Source organism: Nicotiana sylvestris, chromosome 1 (assembly GCF_000393655.2).
Source record: "Nicotiana sylvestris chromosome 1, ASM39365v2, whole genome shotgun sequence".
Lineage (NCBI taxonomy): Eukaryota > Viridiplantae > Streptophyta > Magnoliopsida > Solanales > Solanaceae > Nicotiana > Nicotiana sylvestris.
The window spans coordinates 179,422,257-179,439,098 of NC_091057.1; the positions used below are offsets into that span (position 1 = coordinate 179,422,257).

A 16,842-nucleotide genomic window follows, 5' to 3' on the forward strand; every position below is an offset into this window, starting at 1 on the left:
ATTCCAAGAATTAAAATAGGAATTTTGACTAAATTATCTTTAATTAAAATTTGTTAAGGGCATTGTCGTGTCTTACTATTTTCTCTTTTCGGTGCAGGACCTATTTACTAGCCATCATTTTTATTTTGCATTTTTCCTTCTGCATTTTATGTTCCTATTTTTCCTGTAATCTCTGTGGTGAAACTAATATTCTCTCCTTTTTATTTTTCTTATTATCTTGAGAGGGTCTTCCGGAAACAGTCTCTCTACTCCTCCGGGTAGAGGTAAGGTCTGCGTACATACTACCCTCCCCAGACCTCACTTGTGAGATTTTACTAGGTTGTTGTTGTTGTTGTTATTGTTGTTATCTTTAATTAAAATTTACATATTATTAACTTGGTACATTGGGATCTAGTAAAAGAATATTTAAATAAGGACAATAAAAACTAATTCCTTCTTAATTATATAAAAAGGATTAAAATAATTCATTACCCCCACCCTTTTCTTTTTATTCTTATATTTTGGAAGGGCAAGTTTCCTATTATTGTCACGGCGTCCTAAAAAAGTTAGACTTAAAAAGCTACTAGTATAAATTAACTCTAACGAGTACATTCTCTAAGATTAATAAACTGATGCTACAGTTAGATCATATATCTCTCTGCTTCAGTTATTTCAGAACCACCTGATGGTTATTCCAATATTCTACCAAATTGAACAAAAATTGTGACTACTTTTTAATTAACACGATACAACAAGGATCAAACGTTCCTATAAGTTTTGTGACCGATAGATGTAATGCAGCGCACTTTTTGCAACAGTGACAAACTTGTTGGTATTACTATATTCAAAATCAGAAAAGTAAAGAAACGCTAGTTCAATAAACAAAACGTAAAATAATTCCGAGCCCATTGAATGCACAGTGTGTCCTTAAGGAATTTAATCTCCTCACTGTTGTCCAAGGTATACGGATTAATTCCTCCCAGGATAGAACGGAATAACTATTCTGTGATAGTGGCACTTCAAATCACAGAACTTCAGCGAACTCAACAAACGGAGCAAATCACACTTGACACTTATATTTATTAAGAAAATAATGCAACAATATAAAAAAAGAGGGGAGAAAATTTCAGATCTTTCATCTTTAAAAAATGAGGCCAAGCCTCTAAATTTATAGACAATGAAATGGTAAGATGAAGAGGTTCAATCCAAGAGGTGCCTCTTCCATTTCTCATTCACACCCCTTAATAAAAACGCAACAATCCTCCACATGAATGGGGAATGGACATATGTGGAAAAAAAACATGCATGAAAATACTCTGTGATTCGCAAGTAAGGATTAATCGCATCTGGATAAGTAGGTTTCCTTTTGAACTTTTCGTAGTGAACTTATGTCGGATATACTCAGTCAATTGGTAGATTTGATATCTTTGAACCGTCGAGCTTTGGTGTATACCTAGACAACCATAAGTCACACAATCAATCCTTAGCCGTTTTTGGTTCTCACGGTTGTGTTCGTTTCAGCCATGAACACCGCCTGGTTTTATGAGTGCGTAGAGAATGGGCCTTTACTTTCATTCCCCTTAAAGCGGCTTATACTTCACACTCACATAGGTGATTTCTAAACGTGTAATCTTATAGACGCACTATCTGGTCATATGCTGCCAGACTTAGCAAATCATTAAAAAGCTTTAAGCTTTATTGACTCATCAATAAGCCTTAATGCTTTACCTTAATTTCTCGACATTGTCTTCATCATGAGAATGAGTTGAGTTATTTGACAATGTTGAACCGTCATTCATAACTTTGTTTGATCTCTTTGAACCTAGCTCTTGGGATCTCCAGTCTGCTAGGTAGAGTTACCGCCATGATGACTTTTCCTAGGCCTTAGCCCCATTCTCTTTGATGATATTTCAACTGCCTCTCTAGATAGAACTTTTGTAAGTGGATCTGACACGTTATCTCTTGACTTTACGTAGTAAATCGTGATAACACCACTAAAGAGTAGTTGTCTAACGGTATTGTGTCTCCGTCGAATGTGACGAGATTTTCCGTTATACATAACGCTCTCAACCCTGCCTATTGTTGCTTGACTATCACAATGTACACAACTAATGTCAATCATATAGCTATTTTTATAATATACGATTGATACATTAAGTGTAGTCAATAATCTGATATGCAATCGAAAGTCGATACGTATTAGTCTACGACATAAGCAATGGTTGATCACATCCCTTCACAAATCAGCCGCATCGACCCTTATTTGATCCAAAAGACTTTCTGTCAATGATTCGTATTTAAATAGCCGCTACTATTCTATCAAACATCAAAGTCACTGCCTTTCATGGCCTCTTTTATTCCTTTGCATCTTTGGCCAAAGAAATTTTGCCTTGTTGGCAAAAATGTAACAACTTCCTAATTGCCAAACCAAAGCGATCAAGATATGTCGTTTTCTTTCTTTGCCGTTTGCAACACATTGACTTCACACACTTTTCTTTCTTCAAGACTAAATCACTTGTATATTCATTCTTGATTAAGTCATATAAGATCAGGCATACTGTTTGAAGTCGGATACAAGAAATAAAATTCTTCTTCGACCATCTGAAACAGTTTCTTCCCTCTCCATAAAAGATTAACGATCACTATTCCACTCTGAATTTTCTTTCCATTAGCCACCGAAAAACATTCTCTTAATAATAGAATGTAAACATGACGTTTCTCCAAGGCATGAAATGTCATGCCGTTATAATCGCGGATGGTTGAATGCACCGTTAAAGAACAATGTCTTCTAGAGATAGAGACAAAGGCCCCAGCCCTTTGGAAGTTGTTCCCACATGGTTATTCGTTATGTTCATAGCATTTGGTGTCACAATTATTCTGTTAGAATAATTAATTGATAACAACTCAAGTCAAACATGACTTGATTACTTTTTATTTCTGATATCTTGTCCATGCACCATTTCACAGATCGAATGTGATTGGAAGCCAGACCTTACGGTGTCGTTGAATAGCTTAAATTCCTTAAAGATTGTTGGTATTACTGTGTCCAAAATCAGAAAATCAAAATCAGAGAAGTAAACAAACAGTTAGTTCAATAAATAAAACGTAAAATAATTCTGAGTCCACTGAATGCACGGTGTGTTCTTAAGGAATTTAATCTACTCATTGTTGTCTAAGGTATACGGATTAATTCCTCCCAGGATAGAACGAAATAACTATTTTGTGATAGCGGCACTTCAAATCATATAACTTCAGCGAACTCAACAAACAGACCAAATCACACTTGACACTTATATTTATTTAAAAAATAATGCAACAATATAATAAAAAAAAAGGGGGAGAAGATTTGAGATCTTTCATCTTTAAAAGATGAGGCCAAGCCTGAAATGGTGAGACGAAGAAGTGCAATCCAGGAGGTGCCTCTTCCATTTCTCGTTCACACCCCTTAATAAAAACGCAACACTCTAGCTCATTCTCATTCAAGGTAATTGATATGATTAAAATGCAGGGAACGTAAAAAAAGAAAAGTAGACAAAAGTACGTTGAAATTGCATAATGTGTTGTTCAATCAGCACATCCAAGAAAAAATTTCCAATACTGTACAAAGCTCAATGAATCGTTAATATTGACAATGTAAACGAACTTTTCAATGATTATATATGTTTACAGATTGATTTGTACATATTCTTTGAACTAGTTATCGTGCCACTGAATATAAGAATGGTGGAACCCCTTAATAACCTTGGAAAATTGGTGGCGGTGGTGATGCATATAGCGAGCCCAATGATGGAGGAAGAGCAAAATCCTCAAAAGTGGGTGGAGGTGGAGGTGAGGCTACAGGTGGGGGTGGGGGTGGTGAGTGGATAGGTGGAGGTGGAGAGAATACTGGAGGAGGTGGAGGTGACGCTACCGGCGGTGGTGGTGAAGCCACTAGTGGCGGTGGTGAGTGAACGGGAGGTGGAGGTGACGCTACCGGAGGCGGTGGTGAGTGGACTGGAGGTGGAGGTGAGGCCACTGGTGGCGGTGGTGAGTGAACGGGAGGTGGAGGTGATGCTACAGGAGGCGGTGGTGGTGAGTGGACAGGAGGTGGAGGTGACTCTACCGGAGGCGGTGGTGACGCTACCGGAGGCGGTGGAGATCGAGCTGGAGGTGGTGGTGAAGCCATTGGGGGTGGAGGTGAGGCCAGTGGTAGTGGTAGTGAGTGGACTGGAGGTGGAGGTGATGCCATCGGAGGTGGTGGAGATTGGACTAGAGGTGGTGGTGGTGAGGCTACGGGTGGTGGTGGGGGAGGTGAGGCCACTGGTGGTGGGGGAGATACAACCGGTGGTGGAACAGACACCTTAGGTGGTGGTAATGGGGTAGGTGTAGATACAGGAGATGGCTTTGGTTTTGGACTCGCAGGTTTTGGTGGAGAATTTTTGGGTGTTGAAGGAGTTGTTTCTTTGGGTGGATCCTTTGGACTTTGCCCTTGTGGAGAAAACCCACAATGACCTTTGCTACAATCAACAGGATTGCTCAAAACTGGTAAACATTCCTTCTCCGTCTTTTGATCTGGTTGTTCCTGCAAACAATTTTCTTTACCTTCTATTTCCAGATCATGGGAGCGCGACGGCGTACATTTTTGGTCCAAGCTCTCAAAATAGTTCTTAGAGAATGTCAAATTGGCCAACTTGGGCAAAGTACAAAGGTTCTCTGGAACATTTCCCATGAACTTATTGGATGCAATGTCAAAGACTTCAACTTTCTGCATGTACTTCAAATCCTTTGGTAAGGATCCAACGAACTTGTTTCCGCTAATGTCTAACGTCGTTAGGCTCGTGAGCTTAGTAATTTCTTCAGGTAAACAACCAGAAAGATCATTGTTCGTGAAAACAAGCTCATCTAATGTGTTGCTCATTTTACCAATGCTGCTTGGAATGCAACCAAAGAATTTGTTATTCGCCAATACCACCACTGAAGCATTAGAATTACCCAAGTTTTCAGGGATGGTAGAATGGAATCGGTTATTGTTAAGAAATATGGCATCAAGATTCTTTTCAAATAGTGCAGGGGGCACTAGACCTTCAAAATTATTGAACCTAAGATCAAGATATTTAAGGTTAGGTAATTCCAGCACAACGTCTGGGAATGGCCCCACGAAACGATTGTTGCTGAAATCAATCTCATCTAAAAGCGTAATATTTTTAATGCTCTTAGGAATGATTCCACAAAATCGATTAGAGTTAATGTGGATAAGACTAACATCAGATAAAAGGCCAAGCTCGACGGGGAGGTGTCCAGCTATGTCTGCATGGTTAAGATCAATGCCAGCAACAACAGAGATATTGGGATCATCGAGAGCATTGTCACAAAAGACACCATTATAGGCGCAAACATTAGGACCCTCCCAGTTAGCCGTGAAGTTTGTTGGGTCGGAGTAAATAGCTTTCTTCCATGCCTGAAGAGCAACATAAGCCTTCTTCAACCTGGCATTCGCGAATTTCATGTTAATGGTCATCTGATCATACTCGCCATTGTCAACCAAAAGCTGGCGACGAGCAATGGAAGCAGCCTCAACATCAGTTAATGCAATAGAAGATGAGGAAAGAAAACAGAATGATACAAGGAAGAAGGGAAGAAAAAAACCCGAGGCCATAATGCTTGGATTAAGTCCACTTGGGTTAGGCCCAAGGCTGCTTATAGCAATCTATCTTGCAAAGGAAAATGGAGGGTTTTATATGTAGGCAAAGGAAGGAATATTCGTGGTTGATAGGTTATTACTGAAGGTGTTTGAATTTGGAACCATATTTTGCGGAAGCTTGTTTGAGCACCATGAATTTGGAAGGTCAAAATAAACTTAGACACAAATTTAAGGTATTTGTTAAATTTCTTGGAATTAAGAAATGAATGAATAGGGGTAATATTTGATCCATCCTATACCTACTAGCATGGAAAATCACCAATTACACGAGTTCTTTTTACCATCTAAAACAAATGGACATTAATTCATAAACAGGTTTTAATTCGTTATGATAGCAATTAGCAAATAATTGCCTCATTTTTTCATTAAAGTTTGAAATATTCACAGTGCATTGACTTTACCAACAAAGGATGTCGTGCAACAGATGAGGCTGTTCTTCTCTTAACCAGAGGTCTCGGGTTCGAGCCTGGGTATAAAAAAGTCCTTTGTAGGGAGCGCTTCCCTCCGAATGGGGCCCTACGCGGTGCGAATCCGGATATAGTCGGGCTCCAATGCGAATATCGAACACCGAGCGAGAAACAAAAAAATGTATTGGCTTTTCTACTGGATCTCAGTTTTTCACTAGATTGCTCTACTCCTCTGCCAAAGCTCTAAAAGTGGTGCTTTTATTCTTCCTTTGATAAATCTTCCAGTCTCCTTGACAGATTCCATCTAGATGACAATAAATTCCTCAAAAAAAAAAATAATCTTTATTTATAGTGTCTTGTTAGTTCCTAAACCCACAGTTTAATGACACAAACTACTGATTAAGTGGCTTTCAAGGCATAGTGAAATTTTACCTTCCAATTAAAAGCAAAAATAGATGATGTGAAACATGTGCTCCTTGATCTTAGGAGTAACTAAAGAAAACTATTCAACAATCAGATAGCAGAAACTTAACCACGGACTGCCTAATTCCATTTGGTCTTTTCACTTCAACACAGCGCACTTACCCACCCAAAACCACCACCACCACCACCACCACCATCCCAATCTCGCCAGGACAGAGGGACGGACGCAAATGGTTTACCCAGACTTCTATGAAGCAGGCAGAGTCTGATGCAAATGACAGGGCAAGTAGCTCTATTCACATCAGGGAATTTCTAAGTAAACGTAACATTCACCCTGACCATTTTAAAATTTTAAGTGCACAAAGAAAAATTAGGGTTATGTTAAGCATCACAAAGACTTGAGATCCAGTGGTATTAATCCGACGGGGTTAAATATTAATCCGCCTCAGCACCATGGAGCCAACAGGCCAAATACGTTAACAACTGAAGATAACTCCAAATGGTTACCATTAAGGTGCTTAATCGTCAGACAAGGGCATTAATAGCACATTTGGCGCAAAAATCAGCTTATTTTGAAAAATACTTTTTTTTAAAAGTATTTTTCTCAAAAGTATTTTTGGTGAAAAACAGATTGTGTTTGGCTAATTAGTTTGAAAAGCACTTCTGAACAACAATTAATGTTTGGTCAAGCTTTAAAAAAATTATTTCTAAGTGTATTTTTCTCAAAAGTGCTTCTCAAAAAAGTATTTTTGGAAAAAAACTACTTCTTTGTGCTTCTCCAAAACTACTTCTTCTCCTCCTCAAAAGTACTTTTTTTCTTTCAAAAACTTGATCAAACAACTCAATTTTTGACCAAATATGATTTTGACCCCAAAAAAGCATTTTTGGCCAAAAAAAAGTTTGGCCAAACGGGCTATATAACATATCTCGTTTTTAACCGGTAGGAATAGCAAACTGAAAAAAGGGTGAAGTGACATCAGTTTAACACCATCTAGAAAAGACCTCAAAGGACACGTAGAAACTTAACTTTACTGCAATTAAAGTTTCCCAAAACCAAACCATATTTACATTAAAAACAAATAGAAACTCTTCACTAAACAATAAAGTAAACTATTTTATGCTACACTAACAAAAAATGCGCGATAACATCCCACAAATTTAGCCACATTGGCCAAGATAACACCATTCAACTCCACTTCTTGACCTTATTTACTTGGTTCACTAAAGCTCCAAAAGCATGCTTTTTATGGATTCCATGTCAATAATCAAGTGCAGACGAGTACCAAACAGGGTGTGTTCCTTTGGCTCTGAGAAGTCTAGTAAAGGAAGAATCTGGCATTCTAGCCTTCTCCTCTTCTTCAAGCTCTTCTCTTGTCTTTGGTAATCCATCAGGGACAGGGCAAGGTCTTGCCACTTTGTCCTCAAGATTCACAATCTTGGCTGATTCTTTGCTTGCTCGTTTTGCTTTGTGCATGTCTGAAACTCCATGTAAACAGCCAATGAGAGTTTTTACTCCCCCTGCTTGAAGTATTAGCCTCTCTACCTCCTCCTTAGGTGCTTCTTTCTGGAAAGAATCAAAACAAAAAACGTGTGAAGGTGCAATACAATATATATATATATATATATCTTAAAACGATGAAAAAATTTGGCCAATTGTTCTATCTGGGTTTACAAAAGGCTCAAGTAATTGGCTTGATGGATATCTCTAACGGAAATCATGAGTGTATCCGTATTATGGGGCTGCTTTCACTCATATGATCAGTATTTGGTACAGCTTCAGAATCCTATTTGGAAGTAATTGTTTGCTTACTTTATCTGGTAGTCATGTACACACAACACAACAACTTCAACTCCAACCGAGTTAGAGTCAGATTAAATAAATCCTCACTGCCCATGTTACTTCATATAAGCTTGTCTCAATCCAATATTATACAAAATAAAAAGTCGTACTACATAGTACCCTTCCTCAATGACGCCAGGCTCGCACTAGCCTGACTAACCCAGAAGGCACGGCCAAGTCCACATATGCACACAATGCCATATAAATTTGTCAGGTCCCATTCGACCAAAGCCTAAATAAGCAGCTAAAACAATCTCCACAATCCTCCCAAGAATGGTATTCCTTACAAACACTCCACAATTAATACAAAGCAAATCTCATTTTTATTACCCCCTAAGAACCAACTCCCTAGACAGGAATTACGTAATCTGTAGAAACAAAAGCCTACTATCAGACAACACATAGTGTACAGTAGCAAGACTCCATCAAATAAAAAGGTTACAACATTATATTTCAAGAACCTATAACAGTGTGCTGATTGAGAACTTACTTCAAGATCTTTGAGTTCAAAATAAGCCTGCCAGCAGCTATAGGAATCATCCCCTTCTAGAACAGAACAATAATCTGCACATTACCATACACAAGTACTCCGTTAGTAATTGAACAAGCAGATAATATTTACTCCAGACAAACAAGTCTAGTTACTAGATCCCCAATTTTAATTTTTATTTTTATTTTAGGAGTAATTCTTTTTTAAAGTATACTTGAGGATTCAAAAATTAGTACATACAAATAGTATAAACATTAACAATCAAAACAGCTTGAAATATAATTAAAAAGCTATTTAACCCCAAATAATAATAACAACAGTACATAAAGAAAGTTCGCTACATCTTATAGTAAAAGATTTCCTTTCAAGCGGTACCGAAAAGTATGGTCTAGTGGTCAATAACGTGGGTTGAGAACCTGAGGTATCAGGGTTCAAATCCTAATAGAGACAAAGACGCTAGTGATTTCTTCCTTTCCGTCTAAATCTTGGTGGATAGAGTTACATGATATCCTGCCGTGCGTGCAAGCTGACCCCGAAAAGAAAAACTACCCAAGAGCATGACATGGAGCTGGAATGAAACATGCAGGGTTCAGATCTAAGCAGAAGTTAAAAACCTAGGTAATTTCTTAAATCTGTTATAGGCTCTACTCGTTAAAAAAAAAACAATGAATTAGTGAAAGTGCGTGTAAGCTGGCTCGTATATTATCTTCTAAAAAGAAAACGAGAAATTTCCCTGGAACCACTATTTTTATATAAAGCAATTCTTTATTTTTTTCATCAACCATTCAGGAAAGAGAAATTTTGAAGAATTTGTTATAACATTAAACGAGTGAGCAATCTAATCAATAACTTACAAGCAAAGGAAACGTAAAATCAAGAAAATACAGGTACGTGAAATTAAGATCTGGACAATACCTGCAAGTTCGTTTTCGGATTTTTCGATCAAAGGAGGGTCTTTTACGACTCTATCGAACTTAGTTCTGCTAAAAGGCTCCAGCTTTGGTATATAAGCATGGCTCCTTGAACAACAACGTATTGTCGACGAATTAATTACATCAAATCTTGAAGAAGATGATCTTTTCGAAGAATATTGAAGCTCATTAGCTCCAACAAGAGAAGAAGATAATGAATTTAAAGTCACTGCTTGTAAAACCATTGCTATATTCAGACCCTAGATAAAGAAGATATCATCAAAATGCTTAATAATTGCTGAAGAAATTTAAGGATATAAATAGAGGATGAGTTTTAGATATAAAGAGAAAGAATGAGTCAGAAGGAATTGGGAATGGATAAGGATGAGATATTTTTTTAATACTTTTCCACTAGAAGAGAGATAATATTACTTGTTGGTGTTGATTAGATTTGTGACAATTAAACCATGGCCGTTGATTTGTGTCTGTATGTGATTGTGATCAAATTTGCGATCGTAAAACTGGAAACGTAGGATGCGGCGGCCTGTTATACAGTGGGGCTTTTTTCCCTGGGATATTTTAATGACAATAGTGTATGTGGAAATTTTAAAGATATTTTTTATGAGCCCACAGTTTTTTCTACGCTTTGTACTTTTTGATTTTTCAACTTTGTAATTTGTCTTGAAGCAAAAGAAAGAAATTTGTTATTGCCAGTCTTTTTCATTTGGTCCCTCGAAAGTTTCTCGATACTAATTAATAGCATAATTTGATCAAATTGTTATAAAACAAAGACTCTAAAATAAAGACAAGTACAGAGAGAAACTGATATATTATTCGAACTCAAACTGATGTACATAATGAATTGAAATCTCTTCTATTTATAGAAGAAAGGAAGCTGTTCTGTAAGCTGCTACTATAAGCTGCTACTACAAGCTGTTAGTACAAGCTGCTATAAGTTGTTGTGTAAGCTGCTACTACAAGTTGTTGTGTAAGCTGCTACAAGCTGCTGTGTAAGCTGCTGCTGTACCAGATATGGATAATCTTCTACTGAGAGCAATATTTATCCATAACGGAGTACTGAAAAGATAAACTTATTATACCCGGTATGGATAATCTTCTACCGGGGGTAATGTTTATCCATAACTGGGTACTGAAAAGATAAGCTTATTATACCCGGTATGGATAAACTTCTACTGGGGGTAATGTTTATCCATAACCGGGTACCGAAGTGATAAGCTTCTTCAGGAAGCTTATTTCCAATATAATACTAAATAGATAAACATATTTACGGTGGAGTCCCATATGGATAAGCTTCTTCAGGAAGCTTATTTACAATGGAGTACTAAATGAACATCTATAATATAATATATTTATAACACTCCCCCTTGGATGTTCATTAAAAGATAATGTGTCTCATTAAAACCTTACTAGGAAAAACCACATGGGAAAAAAAATTCTAGTGAAGGAAAAAGAGTACACATATTTAGTAATACGCATTGTTTGGTGTCTCATTAAAAACCTTATAAGGAAAACCCCATGGGAAAAAAACCTTAGTAAGGGAAAAAGAGTGCATCGCGTATTTTACTCCCCTGATGAAAACCTTGTTTCAAATATTTGAGTCTCCGCATTCCAATCTTGTATACCATCTTCTCAAAAGTTGAAGTTGGCAAAGATTTAGTGAATAAATCTGTTGGATTATTACTTGAACGGATTTGTTACACATCAATGTCACCACTTTTCTGAAGATCGTGTGTGTAGAATAATTTTGGTGAAATGTGCTTCGTTCTATCTCCTTTTATAAATCCTCCCTTCAATTGAGCTATGCATGCAGCATTGTCTTCGTATAAAATTGTGGGTCTCTTCTCACATTCCAAACCACATTTTTCTCGAATAAAATGAATTATTAATCTCAACCATACGCATTCCCTACTTGTTTCATGAATAGCTATTATCTCAGCGTGATTTGAAGAAGTAGCAACAATAGATTGCTTTGTGGAGCGCCATGATATGATAGTACCTCCATATGTAAATACGTAGCCGGTTTGAGATCAAGCTTTATGGGGATCGGATAAATAACCTGCATCTGCATAACCAACGAGGTCTGCACTATCTTTGTTAGCATAAAACAAACCCATATCAAGAGTTCCCTTTAAATATCGCAATATATGCTTAATCTCGTTCCAATGTCTCCGTGTAGGAGAAGAACTATATCTTGCTAGTAAATTAATAGAAAATGCTATGTCATGCCTTGTAGCATTAGCAAGATACATTAGTGCACCAATTGCACTGAGATAGGGTACTTCGGGACCAAGGAGTTCCTCGTCCTCTTCTGGAGGTCGAAACAAATCCTTATTCACTTCAAGTGATCGAACAACCATTGGTGTACTCAATGGGTGCGCTTTGTCCATGTAAAAGCGTTTTAAGACCCTTTCTGTATAGGCAGATTGATGGATAAAGATCTCGTCTGCTAAATGTTCAATTTGCAGACCAAGACAAAGTTTTGTCTTTCCAAGATCTTTCATCTCAAATTCTTTCTTAAGATATTCAATTGCCTTTTGGAGCTCTTCTGGAGTTCCAACAAGATTTATGTCATCAACATAAACAGCAAGTATAACAAATTCTGATGTCATTTTCTTTATAAAAATACATGGACAAATAACATCATTTATGTAACCTTCTTTCAGCAAATATTCACTAAGGCGATTATACCACATGCGCCCAGATTGCTTTAAACCGTACAAAGATCTTTGTAATCTGATTGAATACATTTCCTGAGATTTTGCTTCAGGCATTTTAAATCCTTCAGGAATTTTCATATAAATTTCATTATCAAGTGAACCGTACAGATAAGCTGTAACTACATCCATTAGATGTATTTCAAGCTTTTCATGTAGTGCTAAACTGATGAGATATCGAAATGTTATGGCATCCATAACAGGTGAATATGTTTCATCAAAATCGACTCCAGGTCGTTGTGAGAATCCTTGTGCAACAAGGCGAGCTTTGTATCTTTCAACTTCATTTTTATCATTCCTTTTTCGCACAAAAACCCATTTATGACCAACTGGTTTTATACCAGCAGGTGTTTGGACTACTGGTCCAAAGACCTCTCTTTTAGCAAGTGACTTCAATTCCGATTGAATTGCCTCTTGCCATTTTGGCCAATCAGATCTTTGTCGACATTCTTCGACAGATCGAGGTTCAAGATCCTCACTATCTTGCATAATATTAAGTGCAACATTATATGCAAAAATATTATCCACCACTATTTCAAATCGATTTAAATTAATCCCATCACCGTTCGAACTTATTAAAAGTTCCTCACTCACATGAGCTTCGGGTTCATTGATTTCTTCAGGAATCTCAGAACAAATCAGATTTTGGGTCTTTCAGGAGATCCCTTCATAGTATCGTTTTGATCATTTGTCGATTTTCTTTTTCGAGGATTTCGATCCTTAGAACCCAAAGGCCTACCACGCTTCAGGCGTGCTTTAGGTTCACTAGCTCTCATGCTAGTAGATGGTCCTACTGGGACATCAATTCGGATAGGCACATTCTCTGCTGGGATATGTGACTTAGTTATCCTTTTCAAATCAGTAAATGCGTCTGGCATTTGATTTGCTATATTCTGTAAATGGATGATCTTCTGGACCTCCTGATTACATATAGGGGTACGGGGATCAAAGTGAGATAATGATGAAACTTTCCACACAATTTCTCTTTTGATTTCCTTTTTCTCTCCCCCTAATTGTGGGAAATAAGTTTCATCAAACCGACAATCTGCAAATCGAGCAATAAATAAATCTCCTGTCAATGGTTCAAGATAGCGAATAATAGAGGGTGATTCAAACCCAACATATATTCTTATCCTTCTCTGTGGTCTCATCTTACTACGTTGTGGTGGTGCTACTGGCACATATACAGCACATTCGAAAATTTGTAGATGGGCAATATTTGGTTCATGACCAAAAACTAATTGTGACGGAGAATATTTATTATAATGTGTCGGTCTGAGACGGATAAGTGATGTTGCATGCAAGATAGCATGGCCCCAAATAGTAGTGGACAATTTTATTTTCATAAGTAGTGGTCTTGCTATCAATTGCAAGTGTTTAATAAATGACTCTGCAAGGCCATTTTGAGTACGAACATAAGCTACAGGATGTTCAACTTTTATCCCAACGGATAGACAATAATCATCAAAAGCTTGAGATGAGAATTCTCCAGCATTATCAAGGCGAATAGCCTTTATAGGATAATCTGGGAATTGTGCCCTTAATCGAATTATTTGGGCTAATAGCTTTGCAAACGCCAGGTTGCGAGATGATAGTAGACACACATGAGACCATCTTGAAGATGCATCTATTAGGACCATAAAATATCTAAACAACCCACTTGGTGGGTGAATAGGTCCACATATATCCCCATGTATACGCTCTAAAAAGGCAGGGGATTCAATATCAACCTTCATTGGTGATGGTCTAGTGATCATTTTTCCTTGATAACAAGCATCACAAGAAAATTCGTCATTTGTAAGAATCTTCAGGTTCTTTAATGGATGCCCACTCGAATTTTCAGTAATTCGTCTCATCATTATTGATCCGGGATGGCCCAAACGGCCATGCCAAAGCACAAAAGTATTTGAATCCGTAAACTTCTGGTTTACGATAGAGTGTGCTTCAATTGTACTAATTTTTGAATAGTATAAGCCAGAAGATAAAGTTGGTAACTTTTCTACAATGCATTTCTGGCCAGAAATATTCTTTGTAATACAAAGATATTCCCTGTTCATTTCATCTATTGTCTCAACATGATACCCATTTCGGCGGATATCTATAAAACTCAACAAGTTTCTTCGGGACTTGGAGGAGAACAATGCATTGTCTATAATAAGTTTTGTTCCCTTAGACAGAAATATTATGGCTCTTCCGGAGCCTTCAATCAAACTTATATTACCAGAAATTGTTGAAACATTTGCTTTTTCCTTATGCAAATAAGAAAAGTATTTCTGATCGTTGAATATGGCATGAGTTGTTCCACTATCAATAACACAAATATCTTCATGATTTGTCTTTGATCCAAACATAATTTGAGGGTTATCCATATTCTTCAAAATAACATAAATAAAATATATTATAGTAAACATCATTATCAAAGCATAACTTTTATTTATGTACAACAATTACATAACCATACTATTTATTACAAACAACAAAAATTAAAATATTTACATTTCTACAGATTCACTACCGATTACATGACTTATTTCTCCTTCTGGGAGTGCAAAGTAATCAGCTACATCCAAATGCATGAAGTCTAAATTATCTTCAGAAATAAAATTTGCTTCAGCATTTTTCTCTGTCTTCTTCAGGGAGGCTTGATAAAGCTCAACCAGGTGCTTTGGCGTACGACAAGTACGTGACCAGTGCCCTTTTCCTCCACATCTATAGCATGCATTTTCTACATTTGGCGCTTGCACCGCTTCATGCTTTTGTTCCTTCCTTTTCCACTGCTGGTGGTGAGGAGGCTTCTTTGGTGCATTATTATTACCATGATTGGGGTTTCTTCCCCGACCACGGTCATGACCACGACTGGGGCCACGACCTCTTCCACGTTTAGCTTGGTGGAAGTTCGTCTCATTCACTTCAGGGAATGGACAAGAACCAATAGGTCGGCTTTCATGATTTTTCATTAATAGCCCATTATGTTGCTCTGCTATAAGAAGATGTGAGATAAGTTCAGAATACTTTTTAAATCCCATCTCTCGATATTGCTGCTGCAGGAGCATATTCGAGGCATGAAAAGTGGTGAAAGTTTTCTCCAACATATCATGATCAGTAATATTATCACCACATAATTTTAATTGGGAAATAATTCTGAACATAGCAGAATTATACTCACTGATAGATTTAAAATCTTGTAGCCTTAGATGAGTCCAATCATAACGTGCCTGTGGAAGAACGACCATCTTCAGGTGGTCATATCTATCTTTCAAATTATTCCACAGTATGACTGGATCTTTAATAGTGAGATATTCCATTTTCAGGCCCTCATCAAGGTGATGGCGTAGGAATATCATTGCTTTGGCACGGTCTTGGTTTGATGCCTGATTTTTATCCTTGATGGTGTCTGCCAGACCCATCGCATCAAGATGAATTTCAGCATCAAGCACCCAAGACATGTAGCTTTTGCCTGATATATCCAGGGCTACAAATTCAAGTTTAGAAAGATTTGACATTATTTAGGAAAAGAAAGTTCTTACCTCAGATACTTTCAAAATATTTGCTCGAGATGGTAGAGCTTCGTGCTGATAACGTGTTATGAAATAAAGACTATAAAGTAAAGACAAGTATAGAGAGAAACTGATATATTATTCGAATTCAAACTGATGTACATAATGAACTGAAATCTCTTCTATTTATAGAAGAAAGGAAGCTGCTCTGTAAGCTGCTACTACAAGCTGCTGTGTAAGCTGCTACTACAAGCTGCAGTGTAAGCTACTATAAGCTGTTGTGTAAGCTGCTACTACAAGCTGCTGTGTAAGCTGCTACAAGCTGCTGTGTAAGTTGCTGCTGTACCAGATATGGATAATCTTCTACTGAGAGCAATATTTATCCATAACGGAGTACTGAAAAGATAAGCTTATTATACCCGGTATGGATAATCTTCTACCGGGGGTAATGTTTATCCATAACTGGGTACTGAAAAGATAAGCTTATTATACCCGGTATGGATAAACTTCTACTGGGGGTAATGTTTATCCATAATCGGGTACCGAAGTGATAAGCTTCTTCACGAAGCTTATTTCCAATATAATACTAAATAGATAAACATATTTACGGTGGAGTCCCATATTGATAAGTTTCTTCAGGAAGCTTATTTACAACGGAGTACTAAATGAACATCCATAATATAATATATTTATAACACAAATTTCTTTTTGGTCAAAACTATTATTTTTCATAGTTAAAGATTTTAAAATATTTGAGTAGAAATAGAAACAGAAATAGTTTTTGAAAAAGAAAAAAAAAGTAATTTCTTTCTAAAAACACTTTTCTAAAAAGCACTCTCGAAAAAAAATACACTTAAAGCACTTTTTAAAAATTTGGTTA

At 37.1% G+C, this 16,842-nt stretch overlaps 2 protein-coding genes across 2 annotated transcripts; both read right to left on the minus strand.

Annotated features, from left to right (window-relative positions):
* Window positions 1-3,507: 3,507 nt before the first annotated feature.
* On the minus strand, window positions 3,508-5,670 carry LOC104246215 (pollen-specific leucine-rich repeat extensin-like protein 3). Its single transcript, XM_009801979.2, has one exon. It carries the CDS (start codon window positions 5,612-5,614, stop codon window positions 3,713-3,715), a length of 1,902 nt encoding a protein of 633 aa, XP_009800281.1. The 5' UTR covers window positions 5,615-5,670; the 3' UTR covers window positions 3,508-3,712.
* A 1,828-nt stretch (window positions 5,671-7,498) lies between these two features.
* On the minus strand, window positions 7,499-10,100 carry LOC104246214 (CCG-binding protein 1). The gene is made up of 3 exons (XM_070171640.1): window positions 9,735-10,100; window positions 8,820-8,893; window positions 7,499-8,053 (listed from the first exon to the last, which is right to left on the minus strand). The coding sequence occupies exons 1-3, from the start codon at window positions 9,973-9,975 to the stop codon at window positions 7,748-7,750; spliced, it is 621 nt and encodes a 206-aa protein (XP_070027741.1). The 5' UTR covers window positions 9,976-10,100; the 3' UTR covers window positions 7,499-7,747.
* Between the last annotated feature and the right edge of the window lie 6,742 nt (window positions 10,101-16,842).

Excerpts from the sequence above, each read along its gene's own strand:
- LOC104246214 (XM_070171640.1), bottom strand. The coding sequence starts at position 9,975 with ATGGTTTTACAAGCAGTGACTTTAAATTCATTATCTTCTTCTCTTGTT. Across the intron at positions 8,894-9,734 it reads ATCCGAAAACGAACTTGCAG|ATTATTGTTCTGTTCTAGAA; the intron begins GTATTGTCCAGA and ends GGTAATGTGCAG. Across the intron at positions 8,054-8,819 it reads TTGAACTCAAAGATCTTGAA|AAAGAAGCACCTAAGGAGGA; the intron begins GTAAGTTCTCAA and ends GATTCTTTCCAG.
- LOC104246215 (XM_009801979.2), bottom strand. The coding sequence starts at position 5,614 with ATGGCCTCGGGTTTTTTTCTTCCCTTCTTCCTTGTATCATTCTGTTTT.